The 17835-nt window shown below is 46.0% G+C and overlaps 2 protein-coding genes and 1 long non-coding RNA gene across 8 annotated transcripts in view; 2 read left to right on the top strand and 1 right to left on the bottom strand.

The window, feature by feature from the left end:
• Positions 1-24: 24 nt before the first annotated feature.
• On the top strand, positions 25-9068 carry LOC141731704 (vitamin K epoxide reductase complex subunit 1-like). The gene is given in 4 exon segments (XM_074558188.1): positions 25-234; positions 2869-2978; positions 8311-8442; positions 8445-9068. Coding segments are annotated over 4 exon segments (471 nt in total). The 5' UTR covers positions 25-79; the 3' UTR covers positions 8519-9068.
• Positions 2758-13453, bottom strand: LOC141731719 (uncharacterized). Its single transcript, XR_012583690.1, has 3 exons — positions 13379-13453; positions 8354-8473; positions 2758-2962 (listed from the first exon to the last, which is right to left on the bottom strand). It is a non-coding gene; the product is annotated as an uncharacterized LOC141731719 (long non-coding RNA).
• Positions 13454-13510: 57 nt separating this feature from the next.
• Positions 13511-17835, top strand: part of LOC141731690 (branched-chain alpha-ketoacid dehydrogenase kinase-like) — a 41602-nt gene continuing 37277 nt past the window's right edge. For 4 of the 6 annotated variants that reach the window (XM_074558143.1, XM_074558138.1, XM_074558140.1 and 1 more), the window contains exon 1: positions 13621-13713. In XM_074558143.1, coding sequence (XP_074414244.1) covers positions 13636-13713 — 78 coding nt within the window. In that variant the 5' untranslated portion in view covers positions 13621-13635. Of the gene's footprint in view, positions 13556-13620; positions 13714-17835 lie in introns of those variants that run through there. The other 2 variants (XM_074558141.1, XM_074558142.1) reach the window with 2 other exon arrangements.

Raw genomic sequence — 17835 nt, 5'->3', positions numbered from 1 at the left:
CGGAGCTTTATCGCTGTCGGCCAATCAGCGGAGAGGGGAGGTGGGAGTGGCAGCGGCACCGCCCAATCGGGGTTGAACGATGGCGGGGGTGCTGCGGGCGGTGCTGTGCGTGGCGGGCGCGGCGCTGTCGGTGTACGCGCTGCATGTGGAGCACCAGGCGGCGAAGGACCCGTCCTACCGAGCCGCCTGCGACCTGGGGCCCTCCGTGTCCTGCACCCGGGTGTTCTCCTCCCGGTAAAAGCGCCGGAACGGCCCGGGAATAACGGGAGGGGGAGGGCGGGAACGGGAGTGGGCGGGGCTTACGTGAGGCGGCGGCCAATGGGAGCGAGAGGAGGGGCGGGACGCTAGGGGGCGCGAAATGGGAGTGGGCGGAGCTTATGTGAGGCGGCAGCCAATGGGGTGAGGGAAGGGCGGGCCGCTAGGAGGTGCTGTGGGCGGGGATCGTGAGGGGAAAGGGCGGGGCTTAAAATTCTAGGAGAGGGTGTGAGGGGCGTGGCTTGGTTTATGGTAATTAGACTCATATATGGGATAATGGCTGGTGCTGCATGTCCATATATGGGTGTGAAGGCGTGGCTTGTGTCCATATATGGTTACAGGGGCGTGGCTTGCATGTTATGTCCATATATGGGTGTGAAGGCGTGGCTTGTGTCCGTACATGGTCATAGGGGCGTGGCTTGTATGTTGTCCTTATATGGATGTGGAGGCGTGGCTTCAGATTGTGCCATATATGGTCAAGGGTGTGGTTGTGTTACACCCATATATAGCCATGTGGGCGTGGCTTGTGCTTATATTAATGAAGGGGAGGGGCTTGTATCACTTATGTCTATATATGGGGGAATAAAGGGGGATGCTTATGACCAAATATGGGCGTGGCTTGGGTATTTCCATATATGGCAAGAGGGCGTGGCTTCTGCCTGTTGCCACATGGGGGTGTGGCCAAGCTGTGCCCATATATGGCTATGGGGCGTGGTTTAACAATTTAGCTGTGCCCATATATGGCTATGGGGGCGTGGTTTAACAATTTATAACCATATATGGCATGAGGAGTGGAATTGGGTGTGGCCTCACTAAATGGCGTGGCTTAGAGCAGCAAAGCGTCGGTGCAATCTGGGGGCGTGGCTTAGGACTGATAAGGGGTGTGGCTTATCCACCTGTGCACACCATATATGGGCATGGGGGTGTGGCTTAACCTAGTTATTACCATATATGGACATGAGATGGGGGATTGGGCGTGGCTTTGCTGAGGGGGCGTGGCTTAGAGCAGCAAAGCAACCTGGGCGTGGCTTAACAACAATAAGGGGCGTGGTTTATCCACTTATGCACACCATATATGGGCATGGGGGTGTGGTTTAATCTAGTTATTACTATATATAGACATGAGAGGGGGGATTGGGCGTGGCTTAACTAAAGGGGGCGTGGCTTAGAGCAGCAAAGCAATCTGGGGCGTGGCTTAACAATAAGGGGCGTGGTTTATCCACCTATGCACACCATATATGGACATGGGGGTGTGGTTTAACCTAGTTATGACCATATATGGTCATGAAGATGTGAAATGGGTGTGGCTTAACTAAAGGGGGCGTGGCTTAGAGCACCAAGCAACATAGGGCGTGGCTTAACAACAATAAGGGGCGTGGTTTATCCACTTATGCACACCATATATGGGCATGGGGGTGTGGTTTAACCTAGTTATTACTATATATAAACATGAGGGGGGTTGGGCGTGGCTTTGCTGAGGGGGCGTGGCTTAGAGCAGCAAAGCAACCTGGGGCGTGGCTTAACAATAAGGGGCGTGGTTTATCCACCTGTGCACACCATATATGGGCATGGGGGTGTGGTTTAACCTAGTTATGACCATATATGGACATGAAGAGATGGAAATGGGTGTGGCTTAACTAAAGGGGGTGTGGCTTAGAGCACCAAAGCATCCTGGGGCGTGGCTTAACAATAAGGGGCGTGGTTTATCCACCTATGCACACCATATATGGGCATGGGGGCGTGGTTTAACCTAGTTATGACCATATATGGACATGAAGATGTTGAAGTGGGTGTGCTTAACAAAAGGGGGCGTGGCTTAGAGCACCAAAGCAATCTGGGGCGTGGCTTAACAATAAGGGGCGTGGTTTATCCACTTATGCACACCATATATGGGCATGGGGTGTGGTTTAATCTAGTTATTACCATATATAGACATGAGAGGGGGATTGGGCGTGGCTTTGCTGAGGGGGTGTGGCTTAGAGCAGCAAAGCAATCTGGGGCGTGGCTTAACAATAAGGGGCGTGGTTTATCACCTGTGCACACCATATATGGGCATGGGGGTGTGGTTTAACCTAGTTATGACCGTATATGGACATGAAGATGTGGAAATGGGTGTGGCTTAACTAAAGGGGGCGTGGCTTAGAGCACCAAAGCAACATAGGGCGTGGCTTAACAACAATAAGGGGCGTGGTTTATCCACTTATGCACACCATATATGGGCATGGGGGTGTGGTTTAACCTAGTTATTACTATATATAAACATGAGGGGGGTTGGGCGTGGCTTTGCTGAGGGGGCGTGGCTTAGAGCAGCAAAGCAACCTGGGGCGTTGCTTAACAACAATAATAAGGGGCGTGGTTTATCCACCTATGCACACCATATATGGGCATGGGGGTGTGGTTTAACCTAGTTACGACCATGTATGGACATGAAGATGTGGAAATGGGTGTGCCTTTACTAAAGGGGGCGTGGCTTAGAGCAGCAAAACAACCTGGGGCGTGGCTTAACATCAATAAGGGGCGTGGTTTATCCACCTATGCACACCATATATGGGCATGGGGGCGTGCGTAGCTGCCTTGTGGCGTGTCTGAGTGTTGCCCCGCCCCTTTTTCCAGGTGGGGGCGTGGCCTGGGGCTGCTGGAGCACCTGGTGGGCAGGGACAGCGCCCTGAACGTCCCCAATGGTGCCATTGGGCTGCTCTTCTACCTGCTGCAAGGCATGCTGGGTAAGCAGGGACTGGTTATACTGGGAGGGACTGGGAGGGACTGGATAAACTGGGAGGGACTGGGATGGACTGGGAGGGAACCGGGTTATACTGGATACATTGGAATGGACTGGGAGGGACCGGGGATACTGGGTTATACTGGTTTATACTGGTTTATACTGGGAATGGGCTGGGAGGGGACTGGGGTGAACTGGATGAACTGGGAGGGGATTGGGGGGGGATTGGGAGGGACTGGGAGGGAACTGGTTTGTACTGGGAGGGACAGGGGATACTGGGTTATACTGGTTTATACTGGGAATGGGCTGGGAGGGGACTGGGATAAACTGGAGGACTGGATGGACTGGGGGAAACTGGGAGGGGATTGGGGAAACTGGTTTATACTGGGAGGGGTTAAAAGGGGACTGGGATGGACTGGGACAAACTGGGAAGGGACTGGGAGGGATTAGGGGGGGGATTGGGAGGGACTGGGAGGGAACTGGTTTATACTGGGAGGGACAGGGGATACTGGGTTATACTGGTTTATACTGGGAATGGGCTGGGAGGGGACTGGGATAAACTGGGAGGGACTGGGATGGACTGGGGGAAACTGGGAGGGGATTGGGGGAAACTGGTTTATACTGGGAGGGGTTAAAAGGGGACTGGGATGAACTGGGAGGGACTGGATGGACTGGGAGGGAACCGGGTTATACTGGGATACATTGGGAATGGACTGGGAGGGACCGGGGGATACTGGGTTATACTGGTTTATACTGGGAGGGACTGGAGGGGTTAAAAGGGGACTGGGATAAACTGGGAAGGGACTGGAGGGGATTGGGGGGGGATTGGGAGGGACTGTGAGGGAACTGGTTTATACTGGAGGGACAGGGGATACTGGGTTATACTGGTTTATACTGGTTTATACTGGGAATGGGCTGGGAGGGGACTGGGATGAACTGGGAGGGACTGGGAGGGGTTTGGAATGGGCTGGGTTATACTGGGAGGGACTGGGGACACTGGAAAGAGCTTGGGGACACTGGGAGGGGTCTGGAGACAAACTGGGGACATTTTGGGGACACTGGGGAGAAACTGGGGACACTGGAATGGGCTGGAAGGGACTGGGGACACTGGAGGGACTGGGGACACACTGGGGACACTGGGAATGGTTTGGGGACAAACTGGGGACACTGGGAATGGGCTGGAAGGGACTGGGGACACTGGGAGGGACTGGGGACAAACTGGGGACACTGGAGGGACTGGGGACACTGGGAATGGGCTGGAAGGGACTGGGACACTGGGAGGGACTGGGGACAAACTGGGGACACTGGGAGGGACTGGTGACAAACTGGGGACAAACTGGGGACACTGGGAATGGTTTGGGACAAACTGGGAACAAACTGGGGACACTGGGAGGGACTGGGGACAAACTGGGACATTTTGGGGACACTGGGGAGAAACTGGGGACACTGGGAATGGGCTGGAAGGGACTGGGGACACTGGGAGGGACTGGGGACAAACTGGGGACACTGGGAGGGACTGGGACACTGGGAATGGCTGGAGGGACTGGGGACACTGGGAGGGACTGGGGACAAACTGGGGACACTGGAGGGACTGGTGACAAAACTGGGGACAAACTGGGGACACTGGGAATGGTTTGGGGACAAACTGGGAACAAACTGGGGACACTGGGAGGGACTGGGGACAAACGGGGGACAAACTGGGGACACTGGGAGGGACTGGGGACAAACTGGGGACACTGGGAATGAGCTGGGGACAAACTGGAATAGACTGGAGAGAAACATTTTGGTGCCATTTTGGTGCCCCCATGGTGACATTTTTGGCACCATTTTGGCGCTATTTCAGTGCCATTTTGGTGCCATTTCGGTGCCATTTTGGTGACCCTTTAGTGACCCCTTTAGTGCCCCCTTTGCTGAACCTATGGTGCCATTTTATTGCCATTTTTTTGCCATTTCAGTGCCATTTTGGCACCATTTCGGTGCCATTTTGTTGCCCCCTTTGGCTCCATTTCAGCGCCATTTTGGTACCATTTAGTGCCATTTCAGTGTCCCCATGGTGCCATTCTGGTGCCATTTTGGTTCCATTTTTGCTCCCTTTTGCCTCCATTTGGCGCCATTTCAGTGACATTTTTGTGCCCCTTTAGTGACCCCTTTGCCTCCATTTTGGCACCATTTTTGTGCCATTTTGGCGCCATTCTGGTGCCCCTTTGGTCCAATTTTGATGCCCCCATAGTGACATTTTTGGTGCCATTTTGGCTCCATTTCAGCACCATTTCAGTGCCATTTGTCCCCATTTCGGGTCCATTTGGGTCCATTTCGGCTCCATTTTGGCTCAATTTCAGTGCCATTTCAGTGCCCCCATGGTGTCATTTCGGTGCCATTTTGGCTCCATTTCAGCCCCATTTCAGCCCCATTTTGGCTCCATTTCAGCCCCATTTTTGCCACATTTTTCCCCATTTCAGCCCCATTTTTTCCCCATTTCAGCCCCATTTCAGCCCCATTTTTCCCCCATTTCAGCCCCATTTTTTCCCCATTTTTTCCCCTTTTTCCCCATTTTTTCCCCATTTCTTGCCCCATTTTTTCCCCATTTCACCCCCATTTTTTCCCCATTTCAGCCCCATTTTTTCCCCATTTTTCCCCCATCTCATCCCCATTTTTTCCCCATTTTTCCCCCTTTTTTCCCCATTTCAGCCCCATTTTTCACCCATTTTTTCCCCATTTTTTCCCCATTTTTCCCCATTTTTTCCCCATTTTTTCCCCATTTTTCCCCCATTTTTTCCCCATTTTTCCCCCATTTTTTCCCCATTTTTTCCCCATTTCAGCCCCATTTTGGCTCCATTTCAGCCCCATTTTTGCCACATTTTTTCCCCATTTCAGCCCCATTTTTTCCCCATTTCAGCCCCATTTCAGCCCCATTTTCCCCCCATTTTTCCCCATTTTTTCCCCATTTCAGCCCCATTTCAGCCCCATTTTTTCCCCATTTTTCCCCCATTTTTTCCCCATTTTTCCCCCATTTTTTCCCCATTTTTTCCCCATTTTTACCCCATTTTTTCCCCATTTTTTCCCCATTTCTTCCACATTTTTTCCCCATTTTTTCCCCATTTCAGCCCCATTTCAGCCCCATGTTTTCCCCATTTTTCCCCATTTTCCCCCCATTTTTCCCCATTTTTTCCCCATTTTTCCCCCATTTTTCCCCATTTTTTCCCCATTTTTTCCCCATTTCAGCCCCATTTTTTCCCCATTTTTTCCCCATTTTTTCCCATTTTTTCCCCATTTTTTCCCTATTTTTTCCCCATTTTTTCCCCATTTCAGCCCCATTTTTTCCCCATTTTTCCCCATTTTCCCCCCATTTTTTCCCCATTTTTTCCCCATTTTTCCCCATTTTTTCCCAATTTTTTCCCCATTTTTTCCCCATTTTTTCCCCATTTTTCCGCCATTTTTCCCCGTTTCAGCCCCATTTTTTCCCCATTTTTCCCCATTTTTTCCCCATTTTTCCCCATTTTTTCCCCATTTTTTCCCCATTTCAGCCCCATTTTTCCCCCATTTTTTCCCCATTTTTCCCCCTTTTCAGCCCCATTTTTTCCCCATTTTTTCCCCATTTTTCCCCATTTCAGCCCCATTTTCCCCCCATTTTTCCCCATTTTTTCCCCATTTCAGCCCCATTTCAGCCCCATTTTTTCCCCATTTTTCCCCATTTTTTCCCAATTTTTTCCCCATTTTTTCCCCATTTTTTCCCCATTTTTCCGCCATTTTTCCCCATTTCAGCCCCATTTTTTCCCCATTTTTCCCCATTTTTTCCCCATTTTTCCCCATTTTTTACCCATTTTTTCCCTATTTTTTCCCCATTTTTTCCCCTTTTTGTTCCCATTTCTGCCCCATTTTTTCCCCATTTTTCCCCCATTTTTTCCCCCATTTTTTCCCCCTTTTTTCCCCATTTTTTTCCCATTTTTCCCCCATTTTTCCCCCATTTTTTCCCCATTTCAGCCCCATTTTTTCCCCATTTTTTCCCCATTTTTCCCCCATTTTTTCCCCATTTTTTCCCCATTTCAGCCCCATTTTTTCCCCATTTCAGCCCCATTTTTCCCCATTTTTTCCCCATTTTTTCCCCATTTTTCCCCCATTTTCCCCCCATTTTTTCCACACTTTTTCCCCATTTTTTCCCCATTTTCCCCCATTTTTCCCCATTTTTTCCCCATTTTCCCCCATTTTTTCCCCATTTTTTCCCCCATTTTTCCCCCATTTTTCCCCATTTTTCCCCCATTTTTTCCCCATTTTTCCCCATTTTTTCCCCATTTCCCCCCCATTTTTTCCCCATTTTTTCCCCATATTTTCCCCATTTTTTCCCCATTTTTTCCCCATTTTTTCCCCATTTTTCCCCATTTTTTCCCCATTTTTTCCCCATTTCAGCCTCATTTCAGCCCATTTTTCCCCATCTCAGCCCCATTTTTTCCCCATTTTTTTCTCCATTTTTTCCCCATCTCATCCCCATTTTTTCCCCATTTATTCCCCATTTCAGCCCCATTTTTCCCCATTTTTCCCCCATTTTTTCCCCATTTCAGCCCCATTTTTTCCCCATTTTTTCCCCATTTCAGCCCCATTTTTTCCCCATTTTTTCCCCATTTCAGCCCCATTTCAGCCCCATTTTTTCCCCATTTTTTCCCATTTTTTCCCCATTTTTCCCCCATTTCAGCCCATTTTTTCCCCATTTTTGCCCCATTTTTGCCCCATTTTTTCCCCATTTTCCCCCATTTTTTCCCCATTTTTCCCCATTTTTTCCCCATTTCAGCCCCATTTTTCCCCATTTTTTCCCCATTTTTCCCCCATTTTTCCCCCATATTTTCCCATATTTTCCCCATTTTTTCCCCATTTTCCCCCCATTTTCCCCCCATATTTTCCCCATTTCAGCCCCATTTTTTCCCCATTTTTTCCCCATTTTTCCCCCATTTTTCCCCATTTCAGCCCCATTTTTTCCCCATTTTTTCCCCATTTTTCCCCCCATTTTTTCCCCATTTTGCCCCATTTTTCCCCATTTTTTCCCCATTTTTCCCCATTTTTCCCCCATTTTTTCCCCATTTTTCCCCATTTTTTCCCCATTATTTCCCATTATTTCCGCACTTTTTCCCCATTTTTTCCCCATTTTTACCCCATTTTTCCCCATTTTTTCCCCTTTTTTTCCCCATTTTTTCCCCATTATTTCCCCATTTCATCCCCATTTTTCCCCCATTTTTCCCCATTTCAGCCCCATTTTTTCCCCATTTTTCCCCCATTTTTTCCCCATTTTTTCCCCATTTTTTCCCATTTTTTCCCCATCTCATCCCCATTTATTTCCCCCCTCCCAGCTCTCCATCATGGCCGTGTCCCCGCCCTCACCCTCGTGGTCACCTCGTCGCTGTCGGCGCTGGCGTCGCTCTGGCTCGGGGCCGTTCTGCTCTTCGGCCTCAGGGATCTGTGCCTGGTCTGCGTCAGCACCTACGGGTCAACCTGGCCCTGCTGGCGCTCAACCTGCAGCGGTGGAGACGGCAAAAAAACGGCACCAAAACTGAGTGAAATCCACCCAAAACCACCCAAAACTGAGAGAAAATGACTCAAAACGGAGTGACAGTGACAGAAAATGAACCAAAACGGAGAGAAATCCACCTAAATTGGAGTGAAACCCACCCAAAACAGAGAGAAACCCACCTGAAAGGGAGAGAAACCGACCAGAAACCACCCGAAACTGAGAGAAACTGACCCAAAATGGAGGGAAACCCACCCAAAATGCAGTGAAAGTGACAGAGAATTAACCGAAATTGAGAGAAATCCACTCAAAATGAGTGAGAATGACGCAAAATGGAGTGAAAGTGACACAAAATGGTGGGAAACCCACCAAAACTGAGAGAAACCCACCCAAAATGGAATGAAACCGACTGGAAACCACCCAAAACTCAGAGAAAATGACCCTAAATGGAGTGAAACCCACCCAAAATGGAGTGAAAGTGGCACAAAATGGAGTGAAAGTGACAGAAAATGAACCAAAATTGAGAGAAATCCACCCAAATGGAGTAAAAGTAAAAGAAAATGAGCCAAAACGGAGAGAAATCCACCCAAATGACCCAAAATGGAGAAAAGTGACCCAAAATGGAGTGAAAGTGACAGAAAATGAACCAAAATTGAGACAAATCCACCCAACATTGAGAGAAACCCACCCAAAATGGAGTGAAACCGACCTGAAACCACCCAAAACGGAGAGAAAATGACCCAAAATGGAGTGAAAGTGACCTGAAACTACCTAAAATGGAGAGAAAATGACCCAAAATGGAGAGAAACCCACCCAAAATGGAGTGAGAATGACCCAAAATGGAGTGAAAGTGACAGAAAATGAACTAAAATGGAGAGAACCACCCAAAACTGAGAGAAATCCACCCAAAATGGAGAGAAACCGACCTGAAACCACCCAAAACTGAGAGAAACCCACCCAAAATGGAGTGAAAATGACAGAAAATGAACCGAAATTGAGAGAAATCCACCCAAAATGGAGTGAAAGTGACAGAAAATGAACCAAAATGGAGAGAAACCCACCCAAAATGGAGAGAAACCCAACCAAAATGGAGTGAAACTGACCCAAAATGGAGTGAGAATGACACAAAATGGAGTGGAAATGACCCAAACTGACCCCAAACTGCAGTGAAATTGCCCCAGAACTGGGGATCTGTGCCTGGTTGCATCAGCACCTACGGGGTCAACCTGGCCCTGCTGGCGCTCAACATGCAACGGTGGAAAAGGCAAAAAAACGGCACCAAACGAGTGAAAACGACCCGAAACAGAGAGAAACCCACCTGAAACGGAGAGAAACCGACCTGAAACAGAGAGAAACCGACCTGAAATGGAGTGAAACCCACCCAAAATGGAGTGAGAATGCCCAAAATGGAGAGAAACCCACCCAAAATGGAGTGAAACCGACCTGAAACCACCCAAAACTGAGAGAAACCCACCCAAAATGGAGTGAAATCCACCCAAAATGGAGTGAAAGTGACAGAAAATGAACCAAAACTGAGAGAGATCCACCAAAATGGAAAGAAACCGACCCAAAATGGCACAAAATGGAGTGAAATCCACCCAAAATTACTCAAAATGGAGTGAAAGTGACCCAAAATGAAGAGAAACCCACCTAAATGGAGTGAAACCCACCCAAAATGGAGTGAAACCGACCCAAAATTGAGAAAATTGCACCAAAATGGAGTGAAACCAACCTGAAACTACCTAAAATGGAGAGAAAATGACCCAAAATGAATTAAACCGACAAAAAGTGGCCCAAAATTGAGAGAAACTGACCCAAAACTGAGTGAAAGTGACAGGACATGAACCAAAACTGAGAGAGATCCACCCAAAATGGAGAGAGAATGAACCAAAATTGAGAGAAACCCACCCAAAATGGAGTGAAACCCACCCAAAATGGAGTGAGAATGACCCAAAATGGAGTGAAAGTGACAGAAAATGAACCAAAATTGAGAGAAATCCACCCAAAATGAAGAGAAACCCACCCAAAATGGAGTGAAACCCACCCAAAATTGAGAAAAATGCACCCAAAATGAGTGAAACCGACCTGAAACTACCTAAAATGGAGAGAAATGACCCAAAATGGAGTGAAAGTGACAGAAAATGGAGTGAAAGTGACAGAAAATGAACCAAATTTGAGAGAAATCCACCTAAAATGGAGTGAAAGTGACAGAAAATGAACCAAAACTCAGAGAAAATGACCCAAAATGGAGGGAAAGTGACAGAAAATGGAGTGAAAGTGACAGAAAATGAACCAAAATTGAGAGAAACCCACCCAAAATGGAGAGAAACTGACCCAAAATGGCACAAAATGGAGTGAAATCCACCCAAAATTACTCAAAATGGAGTGAAAGTGACCCAAAATGAAGAGAAACCCACCTAAATGGAGTGAAATCCGCCCAAAATGGAGTGAGAATGACCAAAATTGAGAAAATGCACCCAAAATGAGTGAAACCGACCTGAAACTACCTAAAATGGAGAGAAAATGACCCAAAATGGAATTAAACCGACAAAAAGTGGCCCAAAATTGAGAGAACCGACCCAAAATGGAGTGAAAGTGACAGGACATGAACCAAAACTGAGAGAAATCCACCCAAAATGGAGTAAAAGTAAAAGAAAATGAGCCAAAATTGAGAAAAATCCACCTAAAACTGAGAGAAACCCATCCAAAATGGAGTGAAACCGACCTGAAACCACCCAAAACTGAGAGAAAATGACCCAAAATGGAGAGAAACCCACCCAAAAATGGGGAGAAACCCACTCAAAATGGAGTAAAAGAAAATGAACCAAAATTGAGAGAAATCCACCCAAACTGAGAGAAACCCACCTAAAGTGGAATGAAATCCACCCAAAATGGAGTGAAAGTGATAGAAAATGAACCAAAATTGAGAGAAATCCACCAAAATGGAGAGAAACCGACCCGGAATGGAGTGAAAGTGACAGAAAATGGAGTGAAAGTGGCAGAAAATGAACCAAAATGGAGAGAAATCCACCCAAAATGGAGAGAAACCCACCCAAAATGACCCAAAACTGAGAGAAATCCACTCAAAATGGAATAAAAAGTGACAGAAAATGGACCAAAATGGAGAGAAATCCACCCAAAATTGAGAGAAATCCACCCAAAATTGAAAGAAAATGACCCAAAACTGCCTGAAACAGACCTGAAACTACCAAAAAATAAGAGAAAATGACCCAAATTGAGTGAAATCCACCCAAAATTGGTGTACAGGGAGGCAAAGTTACAGGAAATGGAGAAAAAGTTACATTTAAATGTCTTAAATGGAGAAAAAATGGCATTAAAGTGACCAAAAATGGCATTAAAGAAATTATAAACGGCATTAAAGTGACCAAAAATGGCATTAAAGTGATCAAAAATGGCAATAAAGTGGCCAAAAATGACAAAAAATGGCATTAAAGAAATTATAAACAGCATTAAAGTGACAAAAATGGCATTAAAGTGACCAAAAATGGCATTAAAGTGATCAAAAATGGCAATAAAGTGGCCAAAAATGACAAAAAAATGGCATTAAAGTGACCAAAAGTGACATTGAAGTGCCTTAAAAGGGTCAAAAATGGCATTAAAGTGACCAAAAATGACAAAAAATGGCATTAAAGAAATTATAAACAGCATTAAAGTGACAAAAATGGCATTAAAGTGACCAAAAATGGCATTAAGTGATCAAAAATGGCAATAAAGTGGCCAAAAGTGACAAAAAAAAGGCATTAAAGTGACCAAAAGTGACATTGAAGTGCCTTAAAAGGGTCAAAAAATGGCATTAAAATGAGCAAAAGTTACAGAAAAGTGTCTTAAATGAGTCAAAAACTGCATTAAAATGATCAAAATTTACAAAAAGTGTCCAAAACCCACCACAATTCTTTGTGTGACCCCTTTTCCCCTCAATTTTCCCCCAAAAAGGGAATTCAGGATTTGAAATTCACATTTTCCCTCAAATTTTTCCTCAAAAAGGCTCCAGAAATCCCTTTTTTTTCCTCATTTTTCGCCTCAAAAAGGTTCCGGGATTCCTTTTTCCCTCAAATTTTCCTCAAAAACTTTGAATTTAGAGCTCTGGGGACCCCATTTTCCCCTCAGAAAAAATCCCAAATTCGCTTTTTTTCGCCCAAAAAATCCCCAATTAATGCACTGGGACCCCCCTTTTCCCCTCAAATTTTCTTAGAACATTGAGATTTAGAGCCTGAGGACACTTTTTTCCCCTCAGAAAAAATTCCCAAATTCCCTTTTTTTCCTCAAAAAAAAAAGTTATTAATGCATTGGGACCATCTTTTCCCTCAAAATTTCCAGAAGTTTTGCATTTAGAGCTTGGGACCCCTTTTTCCCCTCAGAAAAAAATCCCAAAATCCCTTTTTTTCCTCAAAAAAAAAAACCCAACTCACTTTCTCCCTCAAATTTCCCCAAAAAGCTTGGATTTAGAGCTTGGGGATCCCTTTTTCCCTCAGAAAATTCCCAATTCGCCTTTTATTCGCCAAAAAAATCCCCAATTAATGCACTGGGACCCCCTTTTCCCTCAAATTTCCCCAAAATTTTGCATTTACGGCTTGAGGATCCCTTTTTCCCCTCAGAAAAATTCCCAAATTCCCTTTTTTCCCTCAAAAAAAAATTATTAATTCATTGGGACCATCTTTTTCCCTCAAAATTTCCCAGAAGTTTTGCATTTAGAGCTTGGGGACCCCTCTTTCCCCTCAGAAAAAAATCCAAAATCCCCTTTTTTTCCCCTCAAAAAAACCCCCCAACTCACTTTCTCCCTCAAATTTCCCCAAAAAGCTTGGATTTAGAGCTGGGGGATCCCTTTTTCCCCTCAGAAAATTCCCAAATTCCCATTTTTTTGCCCCAAAATCCCGAGCCCCCCCTCACACCTCCGCCGCCAGGGGGCGCCGCGTCCCCGCCGCTCCCCTCAGGTTCCCGCGCACGCGCAGTGCGGCCGGACGGTACCACCCTGAGGGGAACGCGCGGGGGGGGTGGGGGGGGAAACAACGGGAGGGGCGGAGCCGAACCCGGGGGAGGTGTCGGGGAGGCCCCGGGGCCGCTGGTTGGTGAGGGGGAACATTTGGGGGAATTTTTGGGGAAAATTGAAGGGATTTTGGGGTAAAATTGAAGGGTTTTTAGTGAGAAAATGGAGAGGGAAAAGGGAGTGTCCGGACACCGGGGTTGTGTTTGGGACACGGGGTTGTGGAGAAGGGAGGGCGGAGAGGTGGGAATGGAGGAGGGTTAAAGGCAAAAAGGGGTCCCTGAGGAGTTTTTGGGGTAATTCTGAGGGGAAAAGGGGGACTTGGGGCCGTTTTGGGGTGAATTTAAGGGAAAAAATGAGTTCCGGACACTTCAATTCCCTTATAGGGGTGTCCTGGACCTTCAGAGTTTCTATTTTGAGGGAACTCTGAGGGGAAAACGGGGTTCCAGAGCGGTTTTGGGAGGAATCCTGAGGGGAAAACAGGGTCCCGGAGCGGTTTTGGGGTGAATTTAAGGGAAAAAAATTAGTTTCGGATACTTAAATTCCCTTATAGGAGTGTCCTGGACCTTTTCAGTTTCTATTTTGGGAGAACTCTGAGGGGAAAAGGGGGTCCCTGAGGAGTTTGCGGCAATTCTGAGGGGAAAACAGGGTCCCGGAACGGTTTATGGGTGAATTTGAGCAAAAAAAGAAGGAGTTCTGGATACTTAAATTCCCTTACAAGGGTGTCCCGGACCTTTTCAGTTTCTATTTTGAGGGAACTCTGAGGGGAAAAACGGGGTCCCTGAGCAGTTTTGGGAGGAATCCTGAGGGGAAAAAGGGTCCCGGAGCGGTTTTGGGGTGAATTTGAGGAAAAAAAGGAGTTCTGGATACTTAAATTCTCCTATAGGAGTGTCCTGGACCTTTTCAGTTTCTATTTTGGGGGAACTCTGAGGGGAAAAACGGGGTTCCAGAGCGGTTTTGGGAGGAATCCTGAGGGGGAAAAGGAGTCCCGGAGCGGTTTTGGGGTGAATTTAAGGGAAAAAATGAGTTCCGGACACTTTAATTCCCTTATAGGAGTGTTCTGGACCTTTTGAGTTTCTATTTTGAGGGAACTCTGAGGGGAAAGGGGGTCCCTGAGGAGTTTGCGTCAATTCTGAGGGGGAAAAGAGGGTCCCGGAACGGTTTATGGGTGAATTTGAGCAAAAAAAAAGGAGTTCTAGATACTTAAATTCCCTTATGGGGGTGTTCTGGACCTTTTCAGTTTCTATTTTGAGGGAACTCTGAGGGGAAAACGGGGTTCCAGAGCGGTTTTGGGAGGAATCCTGAGGGGAAAACAGGGTCCCGGAGCGGTTTTGGGGTGAATTTAAGGGGAAAAAATGAGTTCCGGACACTTTAATTCCCTTATAGGAGTGTTCTGGACCTTTTGAGTTTCTATTTTGAGGGAACTCTGAGGGGAAAGGGGGTCCCGGAGCGATTCTGGGGGGATTCTGAGGGGAAAAATGGATCCTGGAGACTTAAATCCTCTTTTTTGGGGGGTTTTGGGCATTTTGAGAAGAAATTCTGAGGGGAAAATTGGTTTTGGGACAGTTTTTTGGGGGATTTTGAGGTAAAAAATGCGTCCTTGAGGAGTTTTTGGGGTAATTCTGAGGGAAAAAAGGGCACCCGGAGCGGTTTTGGGGTGAATTTGAGGAAAAAAAGAAGGTTTTGGACCTTTCAAATTTTGATTTTGGGGAAATTCTGAGGGGAAAAGTTGTTTTGGGGCAGTTTTTGAGGGGAATTCTGAGGTAAAAAATGCGTCCTTGAGCAGTTTTGGGGGGGATTCTGAGGGGAAAAAGGGATTCCAGATACTTAAATTCTCTTTTTTTGGGGTTTTGGGCATTTTGAGAAGAAATTCTGAGGGGAAAAGTGGTTTTGGGGACAGATTTTTGGGGGGATTTTGAGGTAAAAAATGCATCCTTGAGGAGTTTTTGGGGTAATTCTGTGGGGAAAAAGGGATCCCAGATACTTAAATTCTCTTTTTTTGGGGTTCTGGACATTTTGAGGTTTTATTTTTGGGGAAACTCTGAGGGGAAAAGTTGTTTTGGGGTAGTTTTTGAGGGGAAAAAGTGATTTTTGGGGCAACTCTGAGGGAAAAAAGGGATCCCAGAGCGGTTTTGGGGTGAATTTGAGGAAAAAAAGGAGGTCTTGGACCTTTAAAATTTTGATTTTGGGGAAACTCTGAGGGGAAAAGTTGTTTTGGGATAGTTTTTGGGGGATTTTGAGGTAAAAAATGCGTCCTTGGGGAGTTTTTGGGGTAATTCTGAGGGGGAAAAGGGATCCCAGATACTTAAATCCTCTTTTTTTTTGGGTTTTGAGCATTTTGAGAAGAAATTCTGAGGGGAAAAGTGATTTTGGGACAGTTTTTTGGGGGAATTCTGAGGTAAAAAATTCGTCCTTGAGGAGTTTTTGGGGGGATTCTGAGGGGGAAAAGGGATCCCGGATACTTAAATCCTCTTTTTTTGGGGTTTTGGGCATTTGAGGTTTTATTTTGGGGAAACACTGAGGGGAAAAATGGTTTTGGGGCAGTTTTTGAGGGGATTTTGAGGGGAAAAAGGGATTTTTGGGGCAACTCTGAGGGAAAAAAGGGGTCCCTGAGCTGTTTTTGGGGTATTTTGAGGGAAAAAAAGAAGGTTTTGGACCTTTAAAATTTTGATTTTGGGGAAACTGTGAGGGGAAAAATGGTTTTGGGGCAGTTTTTGAGGGGATTTTGAGGTAAAAAATGCATCCTTGAGGAGTTTTTGGGGTAATTCTGAGGGGGAAAAGGGATCCCAGATACTTAAATCCTCTTTTTTGGGGGGTTTTGGGCATTTTGAGAAGAAATTCTGAGGGGAAAAGTGGTTTTGGGACAGTTTTTTGGGGGAATTCTGAGGGGAAAAAGGGATCCCAGATACTTAAATCCTCTTTTTTTGGGGTTCTGGACTTTTTGATGTTTGATTTTGAGGAAAATCTGAGGGGAAAAATGGTTTTGGGATGGTTTTTGAGAGGATTTTGAGGGGAAAAAGTGATTTTTGGGGCAACTCTGAGGGGAAAAAAGGGATCCCTGAGCTGTTTTGGGGTGAATTTGAGGGAAAAAAGGAGGTCTTGGACCTTTAAAATTTTGATTTTGGGGAAACTCTGAGGGGAAAAGTGGTTTTGGGGCAGTTTTTGAGGGGATTTTGAGGTAAAAAATGCATCCTTGAGGAGTTTTTGGGGTAATTCTGAGGGGAAAAAGGGATCCCAGATATTTAAATCCAATTTTTTTGGGGGGTTTTGGGCATTTTGAGAAGAAATTCTGAGGGGAAAATTGGTTTTCAGACAGATTTTTGGGGGGATTTTGAGCAGTTTTTGGGGTAATTCTGAGGGGAAAAAGGGATCCCAGATATTTAAATCCAATTTTTTTGCAGTTCTGGACATTTTGAGGTTTGATTTTGGGGAAACTCTGAGGGGAAAAGTTGTTTTGGGGCAGTTTTTGAGGGCATTTTGAGGTAAAAAAGAGATTTTTGAGGCCAACTCTGAGGGGATAAGGGTCCATGGGTGATTTTTGGGGTAATTTCAGGAGATTTTTGGGGGTTTTGGGCTGAATTTTGGGGTCTTTTCCTGATGGGATTTTGGGGGTTTTTGGGAGGATTTTTGGGGTTTTATTTGGTGGATTTTGGGGTTTTTTTGGTGTTGAATTTTTGGGGTTTTTTGGTTTTTTTGGGGTGGGATTTTTGAGGTTTTTAAATGGATTTTTGGGTGGATTTTTGAGGTTTTTGTGTGGATTTTTGGGTGAGTTTTGGGGTTTTTTGAGGGGGATTTTTGGGGTGGGATTTTTGGGGTTTTTGGGTGGATTTTTGAGTGAATTTTAGAGGCTTTTGGGTGGAATTTTGGGTGGATTTTTGGGATTTTTTGGGTGGATTTTTGGGTGGATTTTTGAGGTTTTTGGGTGGATTTTTGGGGTTTTTTGGATGAATTTTTCGGGGTTTTTGGGGTGGGGTTTTGGGGGTTTTTGGGTGGATTTTTGGATGAATTTTGGGGTTTTTGGGTGGATTTTTGGGTGAATTTTGAGGTTTTTGGGGTGGGATTTTTGGGTTTTTGGGTAGATTTTTGGGTGAATTTTGGGGTTTTTGGGTGGATTTTTGGGTGGATTTTTGAGGTTTTTGGGTGGATTTTTGGATGAATTTTGGGGTTTTTGGGGGTGGATTTTTGGGTGGATTTTTGAGTGAATTTTGAGGTTTTTGGGTGGATTTTTGGGTGGAATTTTTGGGTTTTTTTGTGTTCCTCACCCCATTAACCCTTTCATCCCCACACAGGAGATGCTGGGGCGCGTTTTGGGGGGGATTTTTGGGGTGGATTTTTGGGTTTTTTGGGGTGGAATTTTTGTTTTTT

This window comes from Zonotrichia albicollis, chromosome 24, assembly GCF_047830755.1.
Source record: "Zonotrichia albicollis isolate bZonAlb1 chromosome 24, bZonAlb1.hap1, whole genome shotgun sequence".
NCBI lineage: Eukaryota > Metazoa > Chordata > Aves > Passeriformes > Passerellidae > Zonotrichia > Zonotrichia albicollis.
The sequence above is the reverse complement of the archived record's forward strand: the minus strand, read 5'-3'. Positions and strand labels throughout refer to the sequence as shown.